This window comes from Pteropus alecto, unplaced genomic scaffold, assembly GCF_000325575.1.
Source record: "Pteropus alecto unplaced genomic scaffold, ASM32557v1 scaffold220, whole genome shotgun sequence".
NCBI classification, from domain to species: Eukaryota; Metazoa; Chordata; class Mammalia; order Chiroptera; family Pteropodidae; genus Pteropus; species Pteropus alecto.
This window is the reverse complement of record NW_006430043.1, coordinates 572,438-598,599: the sequence shown is the minus strand read 5'-3', so window position 1 is coordinate 598,599 and position 26,162 is coordinate 572,438. Positions and strand designations below refer to the sequence as shown.

The window sequence follows — 26,162 nt, the reverse complement described above, 5'->3', positions numbered from 1 at the left end:
AGTCTTTAAACAGACCGGGGTATCTCTGCCCCATTCCAGGCCCAGGGGCATACACTAGACACTGATTCTCCATGTGTGGGGCTGAGGCACCAATTGGTCATTCACTGAGCAGACCTCTACTGGACTGCCAGTATGTACAAGGACAAACAAAGCTCAGGCCTTGCCCTAGAGGAGCTCAAGTATTTTGGGGGAAACAGACTTGTAAATAGATAATGCCCCAGCATGAATGCCATTAAAAAAAAAAAATGTGTATAAAGTCCATGGGAGCACAGAAGCAGACTTCCCTGGGGGTGTCAGAGAAAAAAATCCCAAAGAGGAAACATCAGAGGAATGAGTAGGAGTTTGCCAGGTAAAGATGGAAAAGCATGAAGATGGCAAAGACAAGAAAGAGCAAGATGTGTTTAGAAAACTGTGAGTAGGGAGGCAAGGAAGTAATCTGATGAGACAGGAGGTAGATCATAAAGGATGGAGGCGGCCTGAGCCAGAGTCTAGACCTTTTCTTGTATGAAATGGGGAGCTACAAGAGGTTTAAGTAGAAAAGTGACCTTCACTGATCTGTGTTTTAGAAAGAGAACATGAAAGGTGCCAAGGAGAGATGGTAGGCAGGTGGTCCAGGTAGAAAGCTGAAGCATATCGGGACTGAGGATCCTGAAGGACTGACAGGTTGGGATCCAGCCGTGGCCAGGGAGCTGGGAGCAGACAGGTTGGATTTCACGCCTCCATAATTGTGGGCAGAGACTCTAAAGCTTGAGGCTGCTGAGATTTTCCTCATCGCCCACTGCCCCAAGTTCCAGCGTGGATGCAGGGATCGGTAGGAAACCTGTGACTTTGACCCACCACACTTCTGAGGGGAAGGATCTGGACCTTCGTCCACATAGATGAAGGATAGAGAGAGTTAGATTCAGGTGGGACGTCTGGGTTTCGTAGGGCAACAGCAGGGGACGTGGTCGGTAGAACACAGACTCTCAGAAACCCGTGGATTTGGTGGCTGCAGGAGAGGAGGACGCGCGGCCGTGCCCCCGGTGACCAGCAGAGGGCGCGCAGAAGGCGGGCCGGGCCAGGAGAGGGTTAAGGCGAAGGCTGAAGCGAGAGATGGCTGCGCGGACCTGGGCGCCCTCTGCTGGGGGCGAACCGGAGAGGCCCGACTCTCGGCTCCTACAGTGGGGTCTCCCATTCCTGGTTTCTGGGCCCACTCCCGCTGGGCTACACCCAGAATCCCGCAGGGAACGGGGTTCCTGCCCTGGAGAATCGGACCCTAGGTCTGGGACAGCCAGCTCTAGGCTCATCCAGCGCATTCTTTGGTTCCCTCTCTAGCATCTCTGATAGTTTTTGCTTGATCGCCTCCAGGAACTGGGACCTAGCGCCTCCAAGAACCTCAACATGTGTGTGTGAATGTGGGTGTATTTATGCTTGCACACGCGGGTGTCTGTGTGACTCTAACTCCCATAGCTCACATTTGCCTAAAACAAAACGCTTTCACTTCCATTACTTCACGCAGTCCAGTCCTCCTTTCAACCGAACGAGACAGGATAACATCCCCATTTCACAAATGGAAGCTTCAAACCAAGGTCACACGGTTAGTGAACGCAGACTTAAACCCAGACTTAAACCTCAAGGCCATATTGATGAACCACTAATCAAGCTATGATCCCTGTTCACAAATGAAGGGTAGCCAGGGAAACAAATAGAGGAGTGAGAGGACTCCCTGCTTGGCTGGCGCGAGCAGGGCAAGCTTCCGGAAGGGTACAGAGAGAGTTTCAGAAAGCGCTCCCGCAGGCACTTCCGTGGGGGAAAGGCGGCCGCCTCCACCTAGGCTTCCATCAGCTGTGTCTAACCCTTAACTATATTATCTTCCCGGCTCCCAACACCCCCTGACGGGTTTCCATGGTTAAGGGGGTTTCAGATAATTCGCTTCCAGCCCCTGGGAACCATTCCTTTACGCCACGCCCCCCCAGCCGCACCTGACGCCAACCGGTAAGTCCTTTCTGGTGTCTGACCACCGTTTCTCCTGCTGCAGCTTCAACTAAACCTAACGAGTTCTGTTCTCACGGGAGAAAGTGATTGCTTTAACTATTCTTCGTTTAGCTAAACAATCTAAACCTCCAGCCCCTTTTCCACAGTGATATCCCATTTCCTCATCCTGATAAGGCTTCCCTTTAGGGGTCCCCATCTTTCGTTTCTCCCGCCTTTCGTCTTCAAAGTAATCCAAGGTTGCGTTCCGATTGGCTGTCCCCTCCCTTCCAATTTTCTCTCTCACTACTGGACCTCCCCAAGTCCCACGCGCCTAGGCCCGTAGATGGCCTGTTGCACCGCCTCTGTGGCGCCCTTCTGATTGTGGAGATCGTGCTCCACCTCGTCTAGGTCATCTCGTCCCTCCCTCCAGCTTCTGAACGGGACGCCGCCACATTCTTTCATTAATTTCAAAAATATTTATTGAGCTCCTACTACGTGTCCGGTCCGAGTTCCTCGCCTCAACTTCCAGCCCTCAGGCTGCTCCCTAGACTTGATCCGCGAGCGCCGATCTCCAGCTCGGAGCGCTGGGTCTGATAGCTGAAGGTCGTCTGCGACTGGGTGAGGCCACCAGGGTAGGGCGGGGGTGGTCGGACGCCTCCTGGTCTGGGTGCTCCGTGCCCGCTGAAAGGACCCTGCGCCAGGAGCCTCTGCCTCCCAGCGCTCCAGCCTGGCTCAGGATTTCCCATTCTTAGCGCAAGGAAGACCCCTTGTGGCTGTCGTGGGAAGAGCCGACAAGGAAAAGGGGATAGAGCAGGGAGATGACAGTCCCCAGCCCAGACTCTCTTTTAGGTCTTGCCTGGGGTAGGGACTTGTTCCCTAGGAGGCCTTGGTGGCAAGCTGTGCCCAGAAATCCTTCACCCAATTTCCATACCTTCAAAACCCAATAACAGAGACTACGAGAATAGTCTTCTCGCCAAACCACAAGGAAAAATAAAATATAAACAGCAAGTGTGACTGTGGTTAGACTTTTGGAAGAACTTCTTTAGAAACGTTGGGAAGCAGGAGGACAGATGGCTGTAGAAGGGTGAAAGAAGGCAGGCCTTTCCGACCGTCCTGTTCCCCAGCGGTGGGGAGAGGGAATTCTCTGGGGCCCGGGCGCGTGTGCGATTATCGGATCCTGCCCCGGGGCTTCTTCCCGCTCACAACGTGGAAAGTAAGTTCTCACCAGCAGGCGGGCTCGGATAGTATCTACTCCAGGGGCCGTCTCTCTGCCCACACCTTAGGCGGGATGGTGACTGCACAAGGTCATTGGGGACAGGGAGGGGAACCTCACGTTCGTCATGATACTGTCACGGTCCCAAGGCGGGACAGTCAGGGCAGGTAAGATGCACACCACCCCACCTCCCCACTCACCCTATCTGAACTCCTTTGGAGAGCGGAAGAGCACTAACAATGCTGCACCCCTTCCCCCACCCTTTGACGTTACTAGCGACTTAGCCCGGGCAGGGGCAACGCAAATTTGCATATATTTGCATACCCAGCTGCTCACAGCTGCATCCGGCTTTGGGCCATAAATTCGTGGCAGGCGGCTCCAGGCGAGCGGACCCCACGCTGGGCGGGCGCTCTCTCCCGAGCGTCGCCGCAGTGCCCATTCACGCCCCTGGTGCCGACGGGTTCTCACGCCTCCCTGAGCAGTCGCAGGCGCTGTCCTGCCTACCCCGCCTCCCCCGGCTCGCGCCACCTCTTGGGCATCTGTCCGCCTTGCACAGCCGCAGGCCCAGTCTGAAACCCGGGATCTCCGTTCCTCTGTCTCTCTTGAGCTCGACCCGCTGTCTCTAGAATGTATTCACCTTTCTCTGACCCCTAGGGCCACGTTTCTGGACGGAGTTTCTTGCCAGGACTACAGTGTAGCCCCTTAGGTGGTATTTTTGCTTCCGGAGGTACCTTGCTAGAAAAAAACAGGTTTAATTATGGTCAACAGCTTAAAACTCTGTGGACTCCCTAAGGTTGCAGAATAAAGCTTTTATTGTTCACTCTTGCCAAAGAAAGCCCCTCATATTCTGCCGGCATCCCTCTTTTCTTGATCTTTAGCCTTGTCTCCTGCAGGTAGCCAGACCCAGGCACACCAACTGAGGACGTTCGTTAAACTTCCCGTGAGCTCTCTCCCTCTGCCTGGTCTTAACTGCACCTTGTTTCCACCTGGACTGCCCCTCCCTCCTATCTTATTGAAAAACACATTTTTAAATCTGACAATTTGTAATGACATCTATTAGCACTTACTGCATAAACGGTTGGTCAGTTGCACCCACCAGATTGTGGAGTTCCCTCAGTTAAGACAGGGCCCTGTCTGTTCCTTGCTGTGTCCCAGTTCCCAGACATTGTCTGGCACCAGGAGATGCTCAGAAATATAGAATGAGAGAATGAATGAAGCTGCGATTTTCCCAGGCACTGGACATATGACACACATACAGAGACACTCAGGGCTCTGCTGGTCCCAAACAGCCTTTATATGAAATCTGTGGGACCATAGGAGAGCCCTTTCCCTCCTTCCTTTTGAGTGCAGACTTGTGCTGTATGACCTTGGAAAAACTAACTTCCTCTCTCTGAGGCTGTTCCCTTAGCGGTAACAGGAGGATACTATTGACTACTTAATAGGGACCTCATAATGATTGAATGAAATAGTTCAAAAAATGCTTACTACATGTCAAAGTGTTGGATTTCTTGAGATTCTAGGCAGTTGTGAGAATCTACCATCTTGCCCCCTTTCCCTGGGGAAGAGAGCACTTTTACTAACAATTTGAGCCAAGAAGCTTAAGGAATTGAGGTTTCCAGGGCCTTGAATTTCACCATCATGCATTCTGCAAGAACATGTGGGACAGAAAGACATCAATCGGCATGGTGGAGGTCATATCTGCTTGTCTGCAGAGAACGGTCCTCACTGCTGTTCCCTCAATGGCTACCAGGGGGCAGCACAAACTCCTAAATGGCTCTCAGACAGCCTAAGGGCTAGAGGCAGTCAACATTTCTGGGCCATACTCTCTCTAGGAACTGAGTCCTGATCCCCACCTCTCTCCTCTGACCTTACAACCCAGTCCTTACAACAGATCTTGGATCCCATTCTCCCACCACACATTCCTGTGTCTGTTGTCTTTTCTGGTGGCTTCGTGCTTCCTTAGCCAGCTTATAGTATTCTCCTGGGCCCCCAATTTTCCCAGTCTGTCCTTGATCGTGGCCAGGCTTTTCCTAAGTAGGCATTCCAGGATTGAGAGGGGCACAGCCATAGCCTTTGGAAACAGAACACAGCAGGGGATTCTGGAGAAGACAGATCTGGGGTCTAGGCCTGGCCCTACCACTAATCAACAGTGATACCTTGGGCAGATCACAAAGGGCTCCGTCGCCTCTCAGAATTGTGAGGTATAAATGCATTCACTGTATGGAAAACTCCATTTGCTCTATGCTTGTTTTCTTCAACACTGATTTCTCTGACTCAGCCCATGGTTCACCCTACCACTGCCCAGGCCAGAGCTTTCCTCATACCAGCCCTATTTCAAGTCTGGTCAACTTCTTTGAACTGGTGCCAAAACCCAAGCATCCTTAAACTGGATATCTCCTTGGATAACACATGGAGTTCTGTCCGACTAAGAAATGCAGTCTGGATCCAGCTTCGCACGAGACAAGGGTTGTGCTCAACCTCAAAGGAAAAACATAGAGTTCCATCGCACTCCCATTTATAGAGCCCCATCAGGCATCTTTTCTGAGTGAGACAACCAACAACTCGATGACTTTACAAGAGGCTGGTATGTGTGTGTGTGTCAGGGATTATGACATCCAAGAGGATGAGCATCACTGGATTCCCCAGCCCTCTCCCTCTCATCCCACAAACAGGAGGGCTTGGTGAAGTTGTCCCTGCCAAGACTCATTTCCTTCTTTCATGGTGATGGTATCCAAGAAGTGCATGGACACAGCTTGGGTGCCTCTTCCTCATGCGGTTCCTTTTCCCTCACTCCCTACCATACCTCATCCTTTGTGCCTTCCTCTTTACTCTTTTCCTCTCGTTTTATGCACCCACCCTTTTTACTTCCACTTCCTCTCTCCTTTTTCTTCCGGGGCTTACTTTCTTCCCATCCTTCTTACCCTCTAGAATTCTTGTCTTCTCTCCATTGCAAATGCTTTCCCCTGCTCGCCTAGGGGAGCTCTTCATAGCCTCCCTCCAATTCTCCTCTGTCTTCTGTGCTTCCCCTCCCAGGCCTGAGACATCACCAGGGCCCCAATGATTTATGAGTCACTTTTTAGAAATCTTAAACACAGAAATCAATACCTTCTGGTGCTTCAAGGTAGATAATGGGCCACCTCACTGCTGGGACAGCCTCATTGATAAGGGTGTTAAGACCAAGACAGTCTCCTGCAGAAAGCAGGAGGGCAGGAGGTAGGAACATGGGGCTGGCGCCAGAGTAGGCCAGACAGTCTGGGCAGTGAAGGTCTTGCCAACTGTTGCTGGGTTCTTGGTGAGTTTCGCACTTGCTGGTGATGATGGAGACAGATCCAATCTCCCTTGATATCATATCACATCATTCTTTAAATTATGTTCACATCCTTGTTCACTATCCATCTGTCTGTAATGACCATCCCCCAAAACTAACTATGTCTTAGACTGTGAGCTCCAGAAGGCAGGGAATGGCATGTAACTCCATCAGTAAAGCTCTTTGCCTTGAGAAGTCTTCAGCCTACTCAGGAGGAGGCGGCAGAAGGCAAATGGATACAGAGGGAACAGAGAAAACAGTTGAGGCCCAGAGATATAGGTTTGGGGTTCATGAGACTTATAATAAGCAGTGGTTGAAATTATGAGAGTGGATGAGCTATCTCAGGAGAAGGAAACAGTGAAATGACAGCAAGAGCTGAGAGCAGAACACTGGAACTACCACTATTTCAAAGGTATGAGGCTGAGTTGAAGTGGCCAGAGGTAGAAGGGGGCTTCCAGACCCCAGATCCTGAATCCATACATAGCACATGCTTAATAATTTCAAACAATAAAACACATAGCGCTGTGAAAGTATTTTGTGACGTGAAATAATGCAAAGGGTAGACAATGTAAAAAACAAGAATTTGTTGCACGTGGACGAAATCTGGTCAAGCACACAAACAAAATATATATATATTAACATAATAGGATTACGATTTTTCCAGTTTTTTTCTTTTACTAATTTTAATAAAAGATAAAATATTTTGTGAAAAATAAAATCATTATTCAACATTAGAGCTAGGTCCCCTCAGGAAACTGATAAGCAAAGGGGAGAAATTAATTTATCCAATATCATACAGCCTGTGAATAGCCAACCTGAATGACTTGAATTCTCATCTAATGATTTTTCCCCAGTGCCATGTTGTTTTGGGCTGGTGCTTTGGCTAATTCTGGAGCAAGGTCAATCGTGAACTTATATTGCTTCCTAACCTCTCTCAATCCACACTTTATCCTGTCACTCTTTGTGCCCTTGGCCTTCCAATAGTATGCCGCCCCTGAGGCCCTCTCTGGCATCACTGCCTTTCCACCTGAAGAGACACATCTCCTGTAATTTTCTGCTTCTGATCTGTATGGCTGTCTTGGTACACAGCTAAGAGCAGTTTTCCTTGGCCTCCATTAATGACTTCTTCCTCTTGACTCACAGAACGCCACAGGGCACCTTCCAAAGTCCATCCTGAGTGCAATCCAAAGCACCTTTTGGTCATATTCATAAATAATCTGGGGTTTATCTGCTGCCTTGAATTACGTAGGCCATTGCTTCCCCTCCATTAGAGTGACTCAACTTGGACTCAATGGGATATATTTAAATGAGCACAAAACATACATCCCTCCAACTCTCATACACAGACCAGCCATTTCGATGGGGGAAAATGGGGAGCTGTTTGCCCTACCTCTCCTTTGGAGACAGCAATAGCTATTCAGTTCTGAGAAATCTCTAATGTGCATTAGGGTACCATTATCTACATCCAATGAGACACCTGTACTGCCAACCCTCCAATCTCTCCCCCTATACATGCTTCCCTCTCATATTCTTCCTGAGACCACCTGAGGCAGGATTGGAGACCAATGGAAGAAAACATCAGTATTCCAGGCCCTCCACCCCCCACAAAATCGAAGTCATTCAGGATGCACAGGGGCCTCCTGAAGTAATCAAAAATATTTTTTAGATTTTCAGGGCAGTGATCCAGTCCAGAGCAAAGGCTGTTTTCAGAACACATGTGGGTAAATGCTAAATTGACTCATTGCCCAGAGCTCTTCAGAAGTGAAGTTCCAGCCATCTGTGTTTGGGTGAAGAAGACATTCTGCCTGGAGGAAGAGGATGCAGCCTCTGAGGGCCTTGCAGGCCCCTTTGTGAGCTTCCACATTCCTCCCATCTGTGTTTTGGCACATGTGACTGTAATGTGCACATCCATTCCCTCCTCACCTCCCCCCGCGACACACGTGCCGCACATCACCTCTCTTTCCAAGACTCTTATCTCTCATCTTCATTTCATTCCAGTCTCCCAGTTTTTCACAGGGACTTTGTGCCTCCTTCCCTTTCTCTTTTACCTCCTCTATCCAAGTTTGCAACTTCATCCCCAACTACTCCTGATCCAGCTCCTTAATTCAAAATAGAAACCCTCCTCTGCTTTGAGTGAAAGAAGCATGGGGTGAGTAAACGGAGAGGATAAGATAGCCAATCACCATTCCTACATTCCTCTATAGGCAGGTTGGGCCTGTCTTTTAGGGACAGCAGAGGAAATTAGAGAAACGGTTTCTACCTGCCCATGATCCCTTAGGTTGATGAATGGAGCCACAGAGGGAAGTTTTTATTCCCATGCAGAAAGGCAACAAAAAATTCAGACAGAAATAAGGATCTAATTGATTTAGCTAGACACTAAGGAATAGTGATTTTCAGTCTTGTTACAACACCCCACATGACTCCAGTCATTTCAAGGAGGGTTATAAAATTCTCAAAAGTGATTATCTTAACATTTTTAACAGAAAAATACTACACAGAGAACTGATTTTGTTTTTGTGGGGATGGGAAGGGTCTCTTTCACATACAAGATCACGAAGAATCCAACGAAAACAGAAACTGTTTTTCAAGGATAAAAATCCTTGTTTTGGACAACGCTACTGAGAGAATCAGTAGATCTGAGGATGAAGAGATGCTCCAAACCCCAGGAAAAGAAAGACGGCAATATTCTCATTCCCCACATCTCCAGAGGGGAAGAGGAAAAACAATCTGAACTTTTCTTTCTCTTGTAACACCTTCCCTCAAGTCCTCGTATTAGCTGTCTACTCCTAAAACATGGAAATAAAAAAATAAAAAATAAAAAAACAAGGAGAGGGAAGAAAAGCAAAGAGGAACTAAGATCAGAAAGAGAAAAGCAGTAATAGAAAAGATAATAAACAAAAAGGAAAAGGGAGAGGCGAGCAAAAAGAAGGGCAAAGAAAACATGGAGAGAAGACTCATCCTCATCCTGTGTCCTGGTCTAGAAGCTGAAGATGTTCTCATGTCCCAGAGGAGAAGTAGCCCCAGCCCTGCTCTCTCCAGGAAGCATCCTGGCAGCTCCATCCCCTCTACTTCTCAGCTCCATGTGCAGACATGACTGGAATGGTGAGGCAGAAACTAGAAAAAGCGGGTATGTAACAGAGGACAAAGGAGCACAGCCAGGCCCAGGTCTCTGGGAGCTGGGCTCTCCTAGCTCCTGCCAGGAATCCCTGAAACATAAAGCAGCAGAGGGTTATAGTGTGATTGTGTGTGGCGGGAAGGGAAGTACAGGGGAACTAGGTTGCATAGGGAGGTGCTGCTGGGTATTGGAAATAGCATGAAGGAATGGCCCTCCCATTCCGACAAGGCAGACAAGGGTTTTGGTTCACTTGCCCTTCCCCCCTGGCTGCAGATCTTACTTGATCCCACCCCCACCCTTGCTGGAGTTGTAGAAGCGGAATTTCATAAGCTGCAGTGGCTATGGCCAATACCACAGCTTCCTTCCCCAGAAGACAGCAGCAGCAGGAAGAGGGAGAAAAAGGAAAGGGTGCAGTAATAACCCCCAACCTTCTCATCTCAGCAGCTCCCCAGTTTATCAGCAAACTCAATTCTCAGCATCTCTTCCTCTCTCCCTGGCTCATTACCAAATGATCACACAAGGCTTTGCTGAGAAGAGGCACAAGGCTGTTAAGCTGGCACTGCCTCTCCCACTCTCGTTTGGGAGGGGGCATCACATTATACACAGAAAGAGATGCACCTGTTTCCAGAGGTGGCATGGGGTAGAAAGAGCTCATAAAGAGTCCCAGATTGTTGCAAGAAAGATAATAATTTGATGGGGTTGAAATTTAATATCCAAATTGAGGCTGCTTATGAGATTTCAAGGGGGTGGAGAGAACATGGGGTGGAGAGACCAGAAATGAGAAGAAAAAAGACAAAGAAAGAGAAAAACACACGATATAGTAGACAAAGGGGAGAAACCATAAAAAATACAGACACACAAATAAAGACAGAAGCTGAGAAGGACCCGACACCTGGAAAGCAAGATGTTACAGCTGCAGAGTGGGGGAAGCAGGAAAGTAGAGTGAAGATGAGAAAACAAAGGCAGAGCATCCAAGGAAGAGGACCAGACCCTTGCCCTCCTATGCCTGCAGCTTGTCCATGACTTTAAGTAGCTGAGTTCATGAGGTTTTACTCATCTCTGATTTCTTCCTACATCTCTGCAGGAATAACGGAGCCCTACCGTCAGTGCAGTATGCTCACACATACCAGTTGGCCCCTGCTTTTGCCTACCTCCCCCTCCCCCATTCCAGGTCATGCTCAAGGCTTGGGAGGCAGCTTGGTGTGTATACAGGCTGTCATGGACTCCCCTCTGCAGATGCTCGTGGGCAGCAGCCTTCTCTCTCACCCCTAGCTCACACCTCCAAAGGCAGTGGCTGCCCAGGGTTTGCTTGCTCTAACAGGGTGATTCCCAGCTGTGCTCAGTGATCCAGCTCAGCACAGATTCTCACACTGTGATCCATCCCTCCATTTCCCCCGGCTGTCAGTGCCGTATTGATTTCACTGGCTCTGCAGCCCTTTAGTGGAGACAAAAGGGGCGGCAGAACTGCCTGGCTCTGTGCTTCTCCAGTGCACTGAGGGGCAAGATTCCAGGGAGAAGAGTTATGAGTGGTGATGAGCTCATCTGAATGAGTGCCATGCAGGCAGACCTCCAACACACTGGAAAGAAAAACCAAGATACAGTTGTTTAGGAGTGGGAGTGCAGGTGTCAAAACCCTGGAGTCATCTGATGGGTCCTAGGCAGAGACAAAGTGGCATGACGGTGAGAGAACTAGAAAGAGATCGAAAGGAAAGGCGGCAAGCAGTTCCAGGCTTCAGAGTTAGGAAATAAATAATGTCCAGAGGGTCTGGCTCTGAAGTGGACCAAATGGCTCTCCTGGCCCATGTTTATGGGGTCATGGACCATTAAACTAGCCAACCTACAGATGTCTTCATAAGACTCTGTGAGATTAGACTGGGGAGACCCTATAACTCAGCAGCAAGAGGGGAAAACGAGAGGGGAGAATTGCAGATAGGAGACGGTGGAAACAGAACTCAGCCTTCAGTCATCACATCTCAGTGGGAGGATGCCTTGGTTCTGGGACCCCTCTTTCTCACTTTTCACTCTTCTGTGACAGTTTCTGCCCATCTCCATTAGATTCAGAATTGGACCACGCTTATATTACCCAATAAACATTTGCTTATTTATATAACTTTTCCCTCCTAATCCAACTCCACTTGCCCACCCCCTCAACCGTGTTCCTGACCCACATCTCTCTGGTCCTCAGAGTCTCTTTGGTATTGTGAAGCAGATAATAAGAGTTCTATTTACAGACTTACATACGTTGAGATTTTCAAACCTGATTTAGATCGTCAGTCAATGTGATTTCCCACAGATTCTAATAACTAGAAGCCGAAGGGTAATGTTTATTCTCTGAGCCATTGGGAGTAGAAACAAGCACGGGGACCAGGAAGGCATACGATGTGAACTGGTTACGAGAATAGTTTAAGGAACAGGATACATGTTCTTATTCCCTCAGGTTTGCGCCACCCTGTGGCTATTTGCAGAAAGTCAGAGACCAGTAATCGTTAGAAAAAGCCCTTGTTGTGGATGTCTCGCCGCTCTTTCAGAAAGGCATGTGTCACGACTGACTGACATCCCAGGACTCAAGTTAAAGGAAGGGTTAAGACTCATATCTCCAAACCACCACTCAGGATCCGTATTTGAAAAGCAACCATTTATTAGAACCAATACAAGAGTATGAAAAGAGGGAAAAGAGGAGGGTGGAAGAGGGGGAGAGAATGAGGTCTGCATTGGATGTCAGTTGTGGAAACACATAAATTGCCTACTTTTAAACATTTACATTTAAAAGGCAAACATATATATATATATCACTTATCCTAAAAAAATTTTTAAATCAAAAGCAGACATGTTTGGCTGAAATAAAACCAAGAAACACAACCAAAACTCCCCCATAAACCAAAAAGTCCATACAGAATTCAATTTCCCATTTTTTCATTCAGAAATCGGGCTACAAAGCGTGATTTGTTTTGCTACTCAGGATGGTACACGTTGCTGAGAGAAACCCAGCCTCTTGAGTCTCTTAGATCCCATCTTGTGGGAAGGGGTGGGAAGGGCGGTGGGCCATGGGCGAGTCAACTCTTGGCTACTTGGCAGGATGTCAGACTGTGCTCTCCATCCTCCAGAACTCCACAGAACCGCCTGGTGCCACCAGTGCTGGGTGAAGAGGAGCAGAGTCCACAAACCACAGAGAACAAGAACATGACTGCAGCAAGGAGCCAGGACCTTGTGCTTTTTCATGGGTTACATATCTAGGGCCAAGGAGAGGGAAAGGAGAAAGAGCCCTATTGGGAAGAGGAGCTGGCTGAGCCCCTGAACTGAGATGGAGAGTAAGGCTCTCAAGCCCACACCTGGGTAAATAGAAATAGTGTCCAAAGTTTTCCCAAATCAGAAGAAGAAAAGGTCAAAATCAGGTTCAGACTGTGGACACAAAAGGAGACGAAGGACGGTGAATGCAATGAATTGGTGAAGCTTTAAAGAGTAACAATGCCCAATTCTGAGTATCAATCGTATCTCTAGAAAAAAACATTTTTCAATGTAGCTCTCTTTTGGAGGGGGCTGGAGAAAGTGGTTACATTTATTGAACCAGCTGGTTCCTATGGGGAGGTGGAGGCTTGGGTACAGATATCACGAAGAGGTGCAGTGACCCAGATGTACTGGGGTTAGTTCAGAGAGCGGTAAGCAATGATATAAATCAAACCCACTGTGTCTGCTTTGCTCCTGAGGCAGTCAGAGTCTGTCCCAAGCCCATGGGGGATGGGACCTTAATCCCCAACCTGCAGAGAGAAACAGGCAGTAGTATCTCTGCCTCATGATTCCCTTAATCCAATGCTCTTGGGTCTGAAACAGCCTCCCATAGTGGATGCAAAACACAGAAAATACTAAGTGCCTTCCCCCAAAACATCCTAAATCTGGACTATTAAGACTCCAACATTCACAAAAACACTGTCAACATCTGAACTAGCAGCTTTGATGCGGGGTGGGGGGCAGAGAATGTGCCAAGGTCACTAAGTAGTTCCAACCTTGGGACAGCTCAGTGAGGACTGAAGCCTATGTCAGGTCTAGACTTCGGCTGAAGGCATCCTACAAAGAGGACCCTAAGTATTTTATTAACTTTGATTTACAATGCCTCACAACACCCCTGTGAGGTAGGTCAGTATTATTACCCCCATTTGACAGATGGGGAACTGAGGCATTGAAAGGAGTGACTTGCCCAAGGTCAGCCATTATGAATCAGTTGACGAGGTTGGCACACAGTCGGCATCCACTCAATTCTTGTTCCACTCCCTAGAGCATTTTACTTCTTAGAGTGCACTTCAGAGCAAAAGGAAGCCAGTAAGTACACCTAACTCTGCAAACTAGATGAACTCAATCAACCCAGAAGTATTAACTGAGCGTTATTTATCTAGCAAAATGCAAGGAACCTTGGAGAAAGACTGTATTAATGGGTATTTTGAAAACAAAATTACATTTTAAATATTAAGGTGAAGGATTAAGTCACACTCACACTGATTTCTCGAAGTTCTGTACTGAGTAACCCAAATTCCTAAAATCCAAATGAAGCAAGACCACATTCAAGCAGAAAGATAAGAACTCGTTTCCCCAGTAGTAATCTTGGTAGTGCTCTGAGCTGCAAGGCTGAGGAAGAAAGACCAGCAACAGTGGTGATGGCAGCAGCAGCAACATCCTCTACAGGCTAAGCAAGGGGCACGGAAACCCTAACGCCACCAACCACTACTCGTCCCTCCCCATAATTCCTAGAGGATAGCATCTCTCTAACCTTTCTGCCTCAGCTCATCTTTAGGAGTTGCGGCATCTTCATGAATAGCTCAAGATCAAGAATATAAATGGTGACCCCTATTTTTAAATTTAGGGAGAGGGGATAACACATTCCCTATAACTAGTCATAGACTCTTGTAATAGTCTTTCCTCCCGCAACAAAAGGCAAAAAAACTCTCTCCCACTCTCCTTTGGATTTACAATGGATTCTCATAGAAATCATGACCCTTAATCTAAAACTAGGGGGGAAAAGCTAAATCCGTAGCCAGCCCTGATTTAGAATCAAATACTACAGCTACCAGAAACTGCAAAACATTGACTTGAGCCTTAAAAGTGCTGTGACACGATTAAACTCCATCTTCTCAGGTCTCTCAAAGAATCTCCAGGCAGGAAGCCACTCCTTTCCTCTACATCCCCTCGCAGTAGCCAGAGCAATAGGCTCTCCATACAGCAGAAGCTCTAAAGAATGATCTATCGGCACACACATACGTAGTCTACCAGGAATACTCTTGTTCCAGGAAGGACCAACTACTCCAAGACCTAAATATAAACCTTTTTTCATTGATTGCTGATCACACCAAACAAGTCCAAATGATGATAAAGTTCAAGACTGATTAAAGTGGCAATGACAGTTCAGGTTCAGTCCATGTTTGGAATTCCTCAAAGTGTGACAAACAGGCCACTGGGGCCTGGATCAACTGTGAGGGTCACACCTGCCAATGCCAAGGGACATCACACACACAAAAAATACAGAATGGCAAGACAAAAAGTTCATTGCATTCAATTTGGCCTAATTTCTTGATAATAGTTTCCTATTAGATTTTCTGATTAATACTGATGGCTCTTACCTAGACTGTGATAATTAGGTTTTGATCTATTGTGACATTAATGATCACAATCAGTTGACTTTGAAATTGTCTTAATTAATGGCTCTTCCCTTGTCGGCTGCCTCCAGTGCAGGTTATGTACCCTCCCCCACCTTGTTTTAACTCCTTCTCTTACCGATCTCAGCAACAAAAAGCAATTGGAGGATCACTTTCTTCCCATAAACCAAGATTTTTAACTATTTCAAAACTTTTCTCTGACAGGAACAGTAGGTTAGGTGAAATAAGGATCAGGATGAAAAGGCAAGAGAACATGCTGTCGATGAATAGGAAAAAAATCCATCTTAGAAAACAAAGTCAAGCATGATGGTAAGTGGCAAGGACAAGCTGAAGTAACTCTAAAAAGACAAGATGAGGTAGTTTAAAATTCAAGAAATCCAGCGTAAGCAACAAGAATCTAGAATTGTTTTTATGAGCTATCCAAAGAACCTTCACACTTTAACTTTCCAGAAGTTATTCTAATTCCTAGGAATTCTGACTTTCAACACTAGTCAACCGTCAATTACCCAGGCAGAGAAAAGTATCTTTTTCTTGTGGCCAGAACTAAGAAATTTCTTAGGTTAAACTGTTTCATAACAGGGCTAGGCCGCACCCTAGATTGATTAAATCCAAAATCCCAGGGTTACATATACTTTTGGGAGGGTTTCCACATAACTGACACAAGTCTCTGCTTAGAAATCACTATCCTGCAGTGTTGAATAAAACTACACTGCCCAGAATAAATGCCCGGGTGTTAACAGATGTGCCCCAAGCTGCCTTTTTAGCAAATCTGTCATTGCAAAATATGTCCCTGTTTTAGGCTTAAAGCCAGCCTCACATTAATTCCTTCAAAAGGGATAAGGAACCAAAAAAGGTGTGAGTAACTCTGATAAAATGTCCATGAGGAATGTTACAGAACCCATAACAATGTAACAACACATAACTGGATCTGCAATATAGTTAATACTTTCCACAAGCAAAAATTAACTATACTGTTAAATACTTTGGCAGAGAGCCTAAAACAGGGATCGAAATCTGGGGTTCTCAACCCCCACTCACCTGTTCTCTCAGTAATAGCAGCATTTCTAACTAACCTTCAGTTATCTTTATTTTCTGGCATAAAACAAGCCCTTGTGATCTATAGCCAGTTAGCTCAGCTTATCCAAGGTCATAGGTCTTTTCCACATATGAACCAATTTTTACCCTCCTACTTTAGGGCCACAAATTATAACAGCCAGTTGTCTGTCTCTGCCCCCAAATCAGAAATGTGTATCCATTTAAAGCATTTTTTACACTAAACTATTAATAGTCCGTTTATCTCACACCAGTATAAAAGTTCTTTGCTTTAGGGGCTACATCTTTTTGAACTTTGTATCCCGTAGGCCAAAAAAATGTTTGTTGAATAAATGCTGATGTAACACTAATGTAGCTAGAATATGGACAGTTCAATAGAAATCGACCACCATTAATTGAGCGGGGGCACCCAATTCTTAGGCTATGTATGCTCTTGGTACAAGGCTGGTAATATCTCCATTTTTGAAACATAACTTTTATCATTAGTGGTAAAGCCAACATGAAACTGGAATACAGTGGGTCCAGACCTTTCCTCTCTCCACCTTGCTACATGTACTATTGCTTAGTGGTAGGTGGTACATCCAAAGGTACAGACCTCAGCTCTAAAAATCTAAACCAAAAGGATTGAGTCATGGGTACAAAATAAGCTTTTTCGTTGAGCTAATTTTGTGAGAAACAATTTCCACATTTCAAATCTAATGACAGAATCCTTCCTGGGGTTCCCATGTCACTGCAAAATAGTATTTTAGGCCTTTGAATTCAAACCCGAAAGGCAAAGGCAATCACTCCACAACCCAAACACAGATCCCTTTGTACTTTAGGTGAGCTGGCCTAAACATAGATGCAACAAAATCACAAGATGAAAATCCCAAGCACCTACCCCAATGCCCTATGATTTGATCTGAATATAAGGTAAATGAACAGCAGGGTGTCTCCAGAAGAGGAATTAGGAATTAATAATAACTGCCCAAGCTATGGGAACAGGATCAACCTTCTAACAACAAAAAGCAGCACAAAGATATGGCTAGGGGACAACCAAGAACCATCTAGACTCTTGACTGTTAAGGAGCACGACAGGTCCAAATGCTCCCTTGAGCAGACAAAAACTGTATTGCCAGAAGAAAAATGATAGGGCTCCCTCCAGGTTAAAAATGGGCGCTTCCATCAGGGCTGATGTTCCTAACAGCTGATCCTAATGTGAGGGCATCAGCCCAGCACGGGGCTTGGAAAAGCAGCTATACTGACCTTGGCAGAGTAGACTCTGCCGGGCAAGGCTCTACTAAATTCTGTGAAAGGAAGATTCGTGAATGCTGATTACTAAAAATTTCATCAGAAGAAAAATGTTTTGAAAGGACTACAGGGAAAACATACTGAGCACCTGAGATCTAGATGTTTGAGGGTGCTTAGCCCATGGCTACTAACTTCTGAGAAAACCACATGAAAACAAGTTTGTCTGAGGCTACAATTCTCCAAGGGCCAGGACAGCTATTCAGCATTAACAAATGCTGGAGGCACAGGCAGGCATCTGGCTTCCTTTCTGCTAAAGGCTGAAATCTGTATTGGTTTTTGGCTCCCTACATTCTTAGAGAAGCAGCTGTGCAAAAGCAAGGAAAGAACAAAAGTTGTTTCGGCGGCACTCAGTACAAGACCATGATTCAATAAACTGTGGACAGAAAAAGATGAATGGAGTGAAGAGTAACGTATTAAAGGGGTTATAAATAGATAATACTGGGGTTATTGTGTTGAAAGAAAATAAGATTTTGATGAATGTCTTAAATATTACCTATAACCCTAGCAACCATGTCCCAGGTTTCTCAGGATCAATCTCAGTACAAAATAATTGTTTGTCCATATACTAGATTTTGTAGTTTATACACCCACTATTCTTGGGAGAAACACTAGCTACATAGATAAGCTATCATTTTCTTCACCTGCAAATTAAAACCCAGATCACCTCCTCAGGTGCTCTAGCCTACTTTTGTCCTATCCTTGTCTGCCCTAATTGATATTCTTAGTTACCTATATGACAAATCTATTTCCTGACCATCCTATCTTTTAGATGCCCTTAAGATTAGTATTAACAATTGTCAATTATCTAACACTTGATCTAGGCCCTTAATTCCTTCAGAGAGTAAAGGAAGATGAAGATAAAACTCCTACCCACTTGAGGTATGGGTTATGAGTTCTCACCTAATCACATTACCATTCAGGATTTTCTTGGATGACTTAAACCAAAATCTTCATTGTTCCAGTCTGTCATGTCACTGCATCAACAGCTGTCTTCTCAACTGTGCAGTATAATTTTTGACATAATTTATACAAGCACACAGAATTCAATCAGCAGCTGAGCAGGGAAGCAATGTTAACGAATGCTATGAATGGGTGTATGATTTGCATATTATTCGGCTCATCTGTGGACCAGAGCAATCTATCCATTCCCCTCATTATAATCTAGAAATGGCTGAATGCTCCTGGCCAGACAGCTGTATGTTTTAAAAATCAAAGCAACAAAAACAACCTTGATGGCTGGTGAACTCTACAGTTAAGGCTATTTCAAACATTTATTCTTAATTCCTCAGCTTTGGGCTGGGACAAGGATGCTCAAAACCCTGCTATTTCCTTACTTTTAGTCTTGATTCCCTAGCCCCTCGCCCCCAACTCAACTAAAGAAAAAAAGGATAACAAAAAGTAGAGCATTTCTTCGGAGACAAAGGCAAAAGGTTATGATCAGAAAAATAAACTCTCACTATAACGGCAAAACAGGAGGAAGCCAAAAGGGAAATATTTTGCTGAGTAGAGAGAGAGGTTCTGTCAACACACTAATGCCAGGGCCTATCACTTTCTGAGGTGATAATCTTCCATGCAAACGTGTTTTAAAAAAGAAGATACAACTAAAAGTTTGAGGGTGGAAAAAGGAAAAGCATTAATACTTTGGGGACTCTTGGCAAATCCAGGAGTCAACAAAGCAGGATATTTATGACGCTATGAATATTTAAAATTGATATTGTGGCCAATGGCTCCCCTCCAAGAATTCCCCACTGAAAATAATAACAAGGAGGGGAAACTTGGGTCCACTGAGAAGTGAGGGTCAGGTTTGAAGCCTCTTTGGTTAACAGGAATGCTTTGGGAGGCCACAAAAGTTGGCAGGGTTGGAGGGTGCCTAGCACCTTGGCACAAGCAAGCACCAGGCAGTCACTCACACCTACATAAATATATAGTCCAAATGTGAGGGATGGAAGGAATACATATATATCATATGTGATAATAAAGACGATTGTACCCTACCCCATCATCCTCAAGTACTAATAGCTAAAAATCTCCAGTTAATAATCTTGCCATTTTATGACAGACACCACCACCTTGCAGAAGCCAAATCAAGGATTGCTAAGAAACAAGGCCAAAAGTCCTGGGGCTAAAAGGAGTGCCTTAACAAATCCGAATGTAAAATTTCAAGTCCTACAAAGGATAGAGCTATTCTGGGAGGATGGGTGAGGATGAACAACAGAGGGTGGCCCAGAAGACCACACCAGGAACCCTGTATTCTCCTGGGTAGAGCTGAATGAGGTTGGGAAAGCCCCAACAGGTAGACAGTTGCTATTGGCTTTTTATAAAGATGGGCAACATCTTTTCCATCCCAACATCTCAAAACAAAGGCTAGCTGATCATCGACATGTTCCAAGAACCAAAGCAAGAAACCAAAATTCATCATCATTGTAACAAAATCTCCCAATCTAAAAAGTGACCAACCCTGAAAAGATCAAGACTCTAAGGTGATTAAAAAGTTAAAACTCATCTTGAGGTCACAGGGGAGCAAAAGGAAGAGATGGCGTAAAGAAAAAATCATGGGGATTATACACTGTATGTAAATGCCTGGTCTTCACAGAGAGACACTTATCATGAATCAGACCATCAGTTATATTACAAGAGAACCAATACCAACATTTCTCCTGTGGAGCACAGTGATAAGCACATTTTTTTATGGATGTGTTCAGGATAGAAGAGGGTAGGTAGAAGGGAGAGGAGGCAGGGAGGTGAATGTATTATGTACAAAGAGAAATGACAGAGACCACCCCTTCCTTTAGCTCTTTGCTGTTTCTTTCTCTTTGTTTTCCGCATCCTCAGGATATGCATGCCACGTCAGTCTCTCTTCATAAAATGCTATCACAATCTGTGGACATTTTACATTAGCTTCTTTTGCAAGAACCAGATCTGCTTCATCTGTGTCTTTCCTGGAGAGAAAAAAAAATAGGAGACTTAAAAGAAGAGAAAATAAGAGAGTCTGTCCAAATATAGCTTTCTGTCATTATCTGGACTTCATTTCCTCTTCCATCCTGATTTCAAAATGAGAAGAACCCTACCAGTTCAATATTTTCAAGAAGAAATTTAAATAAATGAATTAAATTATAGTAATCCTCCCTTATCTGTGGTTTTGCTCTCTACGGTTTATTACCCATGGTCAAATGCAGTCCAAAAATATTACATGGAAAATTCCATAAATAAACAATTTCTAAGTTTTAAGTTGTGTGCCATTCTGAACAGCGTTTAATGAAATTTCGTGCTGTCCAGCATCTCCACGCTATACATGCAATAAGCTATCTTGAGAGAGAAGAGACCACATTCATATAACTATTATAGTCTACTCTTCTATTTTATTATTGCTACTGTTAATTTCTTATGGTGCCTAATATATAAATTAAACTTTATCACAGGTGTGTATGTATAGAAAAATACATAGTACATATAGGGTTCAGTACTATCCTCGGTTTCAGGCATCCACTGAAGCAAGAAGGCAGGGGGAGTATCTTAGAATGTATCTGCCACAGATAAGAGGGGGACTACTGTATTAGTGAATATCATTTACCTACTACACCAGACAGAAACGGAAATCTTCAGTTAGAATTTAGATGGAAAACATTGCAGGCTTAATCAAAAGGCTGAAAATTAAATTACGTAAATTCTGCTCCCATAATTTTTATTTGTATGTGTGAACATGTGAATGAACACATAATTAAACCTACATTCAGCCCTATTGATTACACATGGATTGAACAATCCAGTTTCTGGATCATCTAAGCGAAAGCGTCCTAACCCTCCCTCATCTTATGGCCTTTTAAACATTCATTATCCTTATAGTCAGAACTATGGATTGGAACAATAAGAAAACAGAAATTTAAGTCAGAAACAGTACTTATAAAAGAGAGAATAAGGACGAATTTTAAATCTAGCACTAAAATGAAACGTAAGAATAAGCTGCAAATTTCTATTATACAAGTTACACAGGCTAGACTACCATGTGTAACAAAAAATCCAGTTAAGTTCCTTAACCAGGATTCCAAATCAATAAAAAAAAATTTTAAATTAAAATTCCACTGAGATGTGAGCAAAGACAACTACCTCCTTTTCTAGAAAACTGAGATCCATAATTCATAACAGTAAGGATTATGGGTGAGAGAAGGGGGACAACAGACAGAACAGATACTCAAATTTGGACTATGGTAGAAAAAGCTAGTTAATATGTGACTGTAAATCATAAGTAACACATATGGCTGAGTGGGAAAAGCAGTCAATATAGCTCTTTACTTGTGAAAGAGTATAGTGATTCTTTAAAAATAGGTTTCTGGGTAACTTACCAGCCAAATTTCGATCAAATAAAACATTAAACCTTTTGTTTATACAACTTTTAAGGCAATTAACTTCCTTAGTGGTACAGTAGCATGAACTCTCTATTTAGAGACCAAACCTAAATCACAAGCCCAGAACACTTGGAAACTGAGAGGTAGTGAGGGCCACACCATAAATCACCCTGTCTTTCAGAAACCAAATTGAGGGGAAGTAACTATACTTTCCTCTAAGAGCCATTCCCTCTGCCGGATGAAATAAGTTGTGCTTTGGACAGCATTATTCTTAATGCTTTCTGTTGAGATTATTTTTCTCTTTTAGACATTATTCAGTGGTCTCACTCCTCGGACATGGCTGAAAGGCTTACTCAACTCCTGTCCTGTGGCCACAGGCTCATAGTCTTGATGGTAAATGATTCAGAACCATGTAAAAAAAATGGTTAGGTCATGTTTATATGTTTCCTACCTCAAATATACCTTTTTTCTAATATGTAGGCTAATATAATATAATTTGGCTTAATACCAAAGCTTGAGAAGGTCTTGAATTCATTCCAAACCATAATTCCCATTTAATACTGATAGTTGGTGTCAGTTAAAGATCTTTGACAATCGAAATTTTTGGTTGGGGAATAATCAGTCTTCCCTCCCCTTCCTCCATACAAATTCAAGTCACTGACAAAAAAACCCACGATTGTAGAGTGAGACTCATTCTCTCTCACCATTTCATTAGGAACATTAAATCGCCACAAGAATCTGTCGCCCCAATGATCTTTTCTGGTTCCAGTCCTCTCTCAAAGCCCCGAGCGATGTCATTGCTCTGCTATAAATAGAAGATGAAGAAAGGTTACTACTTGGAGAAAGAGTAAAAAACCTCCCTGTTACTCAGTTCAACAAAGCATAACCTAAGTTAATATCACCTGATAACTATTTTTGTCACCAATTCATAAGATTCTTAAAACTTAAGAAATACAATACTGGGTCACCCAGTGACAGTAATGACAAAAGATATTTTTGCAAGGAGACACACCTATCTGTCCAGTATTTCTTCAAAGGATAAGTAGTGGCCCTTAGAATCCTTTAATATCCCTTAAAATATTCTGGAGTCATCATCTGAGAATTCCTCTAATCCAATCTCCTTAATATATAAATTGACTACTCCTAAATTGCTTCTGAGATGATAAACAAGTCCATGTTTACCCAAACTAAACCCTTTTTCATTTTATAAACTTTTTTATAAATATATACCTCTTGATCTTAATTTTTAAACTTCTAATTTAATAACACTGACCAGTATTTTTAACACTTCTTTTCATAGTCATCTACATTTATGAAAGAACAGAGATAAAATGATTTAAGAAGTACCATAAAATAACGTTTCTTTCAGAGCTCACGTAAGTGCAATATCCACACACTTGGAGAAGAGGCCCAGGTCCGCTCCTTTTTGATGTGGATGAGTCATTAGCATTAGAGAGCAGAACTAGACAGTGATTTAAAACAAACTGATAATTCTCTGGGTGGTTATTCAAATTTGGTAAGAATGCAATCATGCAATCTAGACAAGGGGCACAAGGTCCGACTCAGGTGCCACCAAGGTCCGATGGCACTGGTGAGAATAAAACGGCAAAAATTTAGAGAAACCAGATAATTTAAAAAACCTTATTATGAAAGATAATGCAAGCTTATCTAGCGGCAAGACAAAAAAAAAAGACTTTAAAAGACTGCCCAAATGAACTCATCTCTGATGTCGGATTTTCTTAATAAAATCTCTTTAACACTCACCTTGCTTTCTTCTGAAAGATACAAACATTCAGGGTCCAGGTGGTCCCCAAAGATACCAGAACCCACACTGGGAAGGAAATTCCATGCACAAATCAGGGGAGATACTAAAAAACATAGCCTCTTTTGGGGGCGCTTAGGGGGAAGAGATTCCCAGATGTGCACACAGCTGCTCACAGCTGGAATGCTGGCGCATGAACTGAGTCGTAAATCATAGCTGACGGCTGAAAACAGTTTGCCACATAAGGAGGGAAGGGAAGAAAAATGTTCAAGCTGCTGAAAAGGAACCAAGGCAAGGAAAATGCTAAAATCATCACACAGGCAGTAATCTTAAATCAGGCATAATGCCAACTAACAAATTTCTTTTGCAGTGGTCTAAAGAAAGAAACGCAATCCCCCTCTGAACCTTTAAAACATACAAACACCTATCTTCCCAGTTGCCTACCTGACAGCCACCAGGACGGCTGAGAATGCTGTCAGGGGCCCCAAATGAACATTACAATGTAAGAGACATGTGGAGTTGTTTTCAAGGTCAGTAGCACCAGAACCCGGCCTAGGAACAAAACTCTCTGCAATGGGCAGTGGGTCTAAGCCAGACAGCTTCTTTTTAAAAGGACAGAAACCTTAAGTTAAGGAAATACTATATATATGGCTAGTCAGAAGTCTTATGCTATGTTGTTTTGCAGTCTCTTTACTCAGCGAGAGAATTAATCAAATGACAAAAGCCAGAATACAAAGGACTAATAAAGAAAAAAGATGATGTATTATAAAATTGTATACCTGAAACTTATATGTTATTAACCAACATTACCTCAATAAATTTTAAAAAGAAAAAGAACCAACCAAGTCTTAGCTCCTTAGAGAAGGGAAGGTATTCTCAAATTCTTTATCAGTAGTTTATCATAATGATACACACACCTCACCAGAACAGGGCAGTTTTAAAAATAAGATTGCAAAAAATAAAATTAATGAGGGAAATAAGAGACAGACACAAACCCAGAGTCCATTTTCACTTGCCTCCAATCTTTCACTCTTATTTTAATCCTTTTTGTAAAGCTGGTCTCCCATTTTCTCTCCTATGGAGACCAGGAATCACTTGTGTAAGTCTTTATAAAATACTGATGCCTAGGTCCAACCCACAGAAATTTGAATTTAACTGGTCTGGGGTGCATTCTGGGTACTGGAGGTTTTTAAAGCCCACCCCACCCCACCCATGATTCTAATGTGCTGCCAGAGCAGAGAATTAATGCTCTAGAAAGACTGATATCCAAGTAGAATGAAGATAAATAGAGATGCTTATGACAGTGATGCTAGATGATTCAGAAGCAGACTTATGCTTTTATTTTATTAAATTTTAAGAGTATGAAACATCCTTCACCACAAAAGGCTTCACAACCTTGAAATAAATGGAAGAAGTGGAAGCTGGGGGGGGGAGGGTGTGTAATGTGTGTGCACAGACAGAAAAGATATAGATGAAAAAAGAGGCTATAACAGTGCTTTTGCTAGTTACTTCAGACCTAAAGATCAGAAAGACTAAAACAACCAAATCAAACCAAACCAAAATTTCATAAACTTTCTAAACTGAACAATAAAAGATTCAAAAGGAAGATAAAATTTCTTATGTGTTCACAGAAATAAGATGAAAATAAATAAGATAAAAAAATATATACATTATTGAACTAACTGTACACTTTAAAATGGTACTTTAAAATGGTTAATTGTATGTTACGTGAATTTCATTCACCTCAATGAAAAAAAGAAAATGTAAAGGTTTGAAAATAAGGGCTATCTTTGGAACAAAAGAAAGGAAGAGAAATGGTAAACATTTTAAAGCCCTCTTCTATGCTTAAAAAATTCACTAAAGATCCTTCTTCTCTAAGATAGCTTAGCCCTTTTCTAAGGAGAAGACAGAGTGGCTGAGTGTTTTACAGGGATTTAATTCTGCCACCTTAATACAATTCAGTATAGACATATTACGTTTCTCATATGGCCAGGAGGGGGCGCTGTAGTTAACCAACATACCTCCCCTAAAGCTCTTTTGTTCAACAATTTTACCTTGCACGCCATCCTCAGAACAGAAATAAACAAAATAAGGTTTTTTTAGGAGTGGTAGGCAAATGAATAGTTTATAGGAAAAGGGGAAAGGAAGCTTACCTCTCTCTTTTTTTTTGATTTGATATCATCAGCACTATTTGAGAAACTGGATTTCCTCTTGTTACTTTCTGACTTCTCCCTGGGTTTGTTATTTTCACCCTCCTTCATCTTCTTATACTTTTTCATGAACTCAGAAATCAGCTCAGGGCAATCCAAATTTTTCTCAGGTTCCCAAGTATTGTGCTCCCTGGGCAAAAAGAATAGAGGAAAAAAGGAAAAGAATGAGGGGGGAAATCCAATGCCTTAAAGAGGACAAATAGGCAAAAAGAAAACCCTTACACTTAAAGGAGGTAAATCTGATCCTAGGAATCTCTCCAAGAAAAATAAAAAT

At 43.7% G+C, this 26,162-nt stretch overlaps 1 protein-coding gene across 4 annotated transcripts in view; it reads right to left on the bottom strand.

Moving 5' to 3' along the window:
* Positions 1 to 12,204: 12,204 nt before the first annotated feature.
* CBX5 (chromobox 5) overlaps positions 12,205 to 26,162 on the bottom strand; it is a 33,168-nt gene continuing 19,210 nt past the window's right edge. For all 4 annotated transcript variants that reach the window (XM_006904496.3, XM_006904495.3, XM_015588259.2 and 1 more), the window contains 3 exons: positions 25,832 to 26,018; positions 22,621 to 22,721; positions 12,205 to 20,512 (listed from right to left, as the gene is read on the bottom strand). In XM_006904496.3, the coding sequence (XP_006904558.1) occupies positions 20,362 to 20,512; positions 22,621 to 22,721; positions 25,832 to 26,018 (439 nt within the window). In that variant the 3' untranslated portion in view covers positions 12,205 to 20,361. The remainder of the gene's footprint in view (positions 20,513 to 22,620; positions 22,722 to 25,831; positions 26,019 to 26,162) is intronic.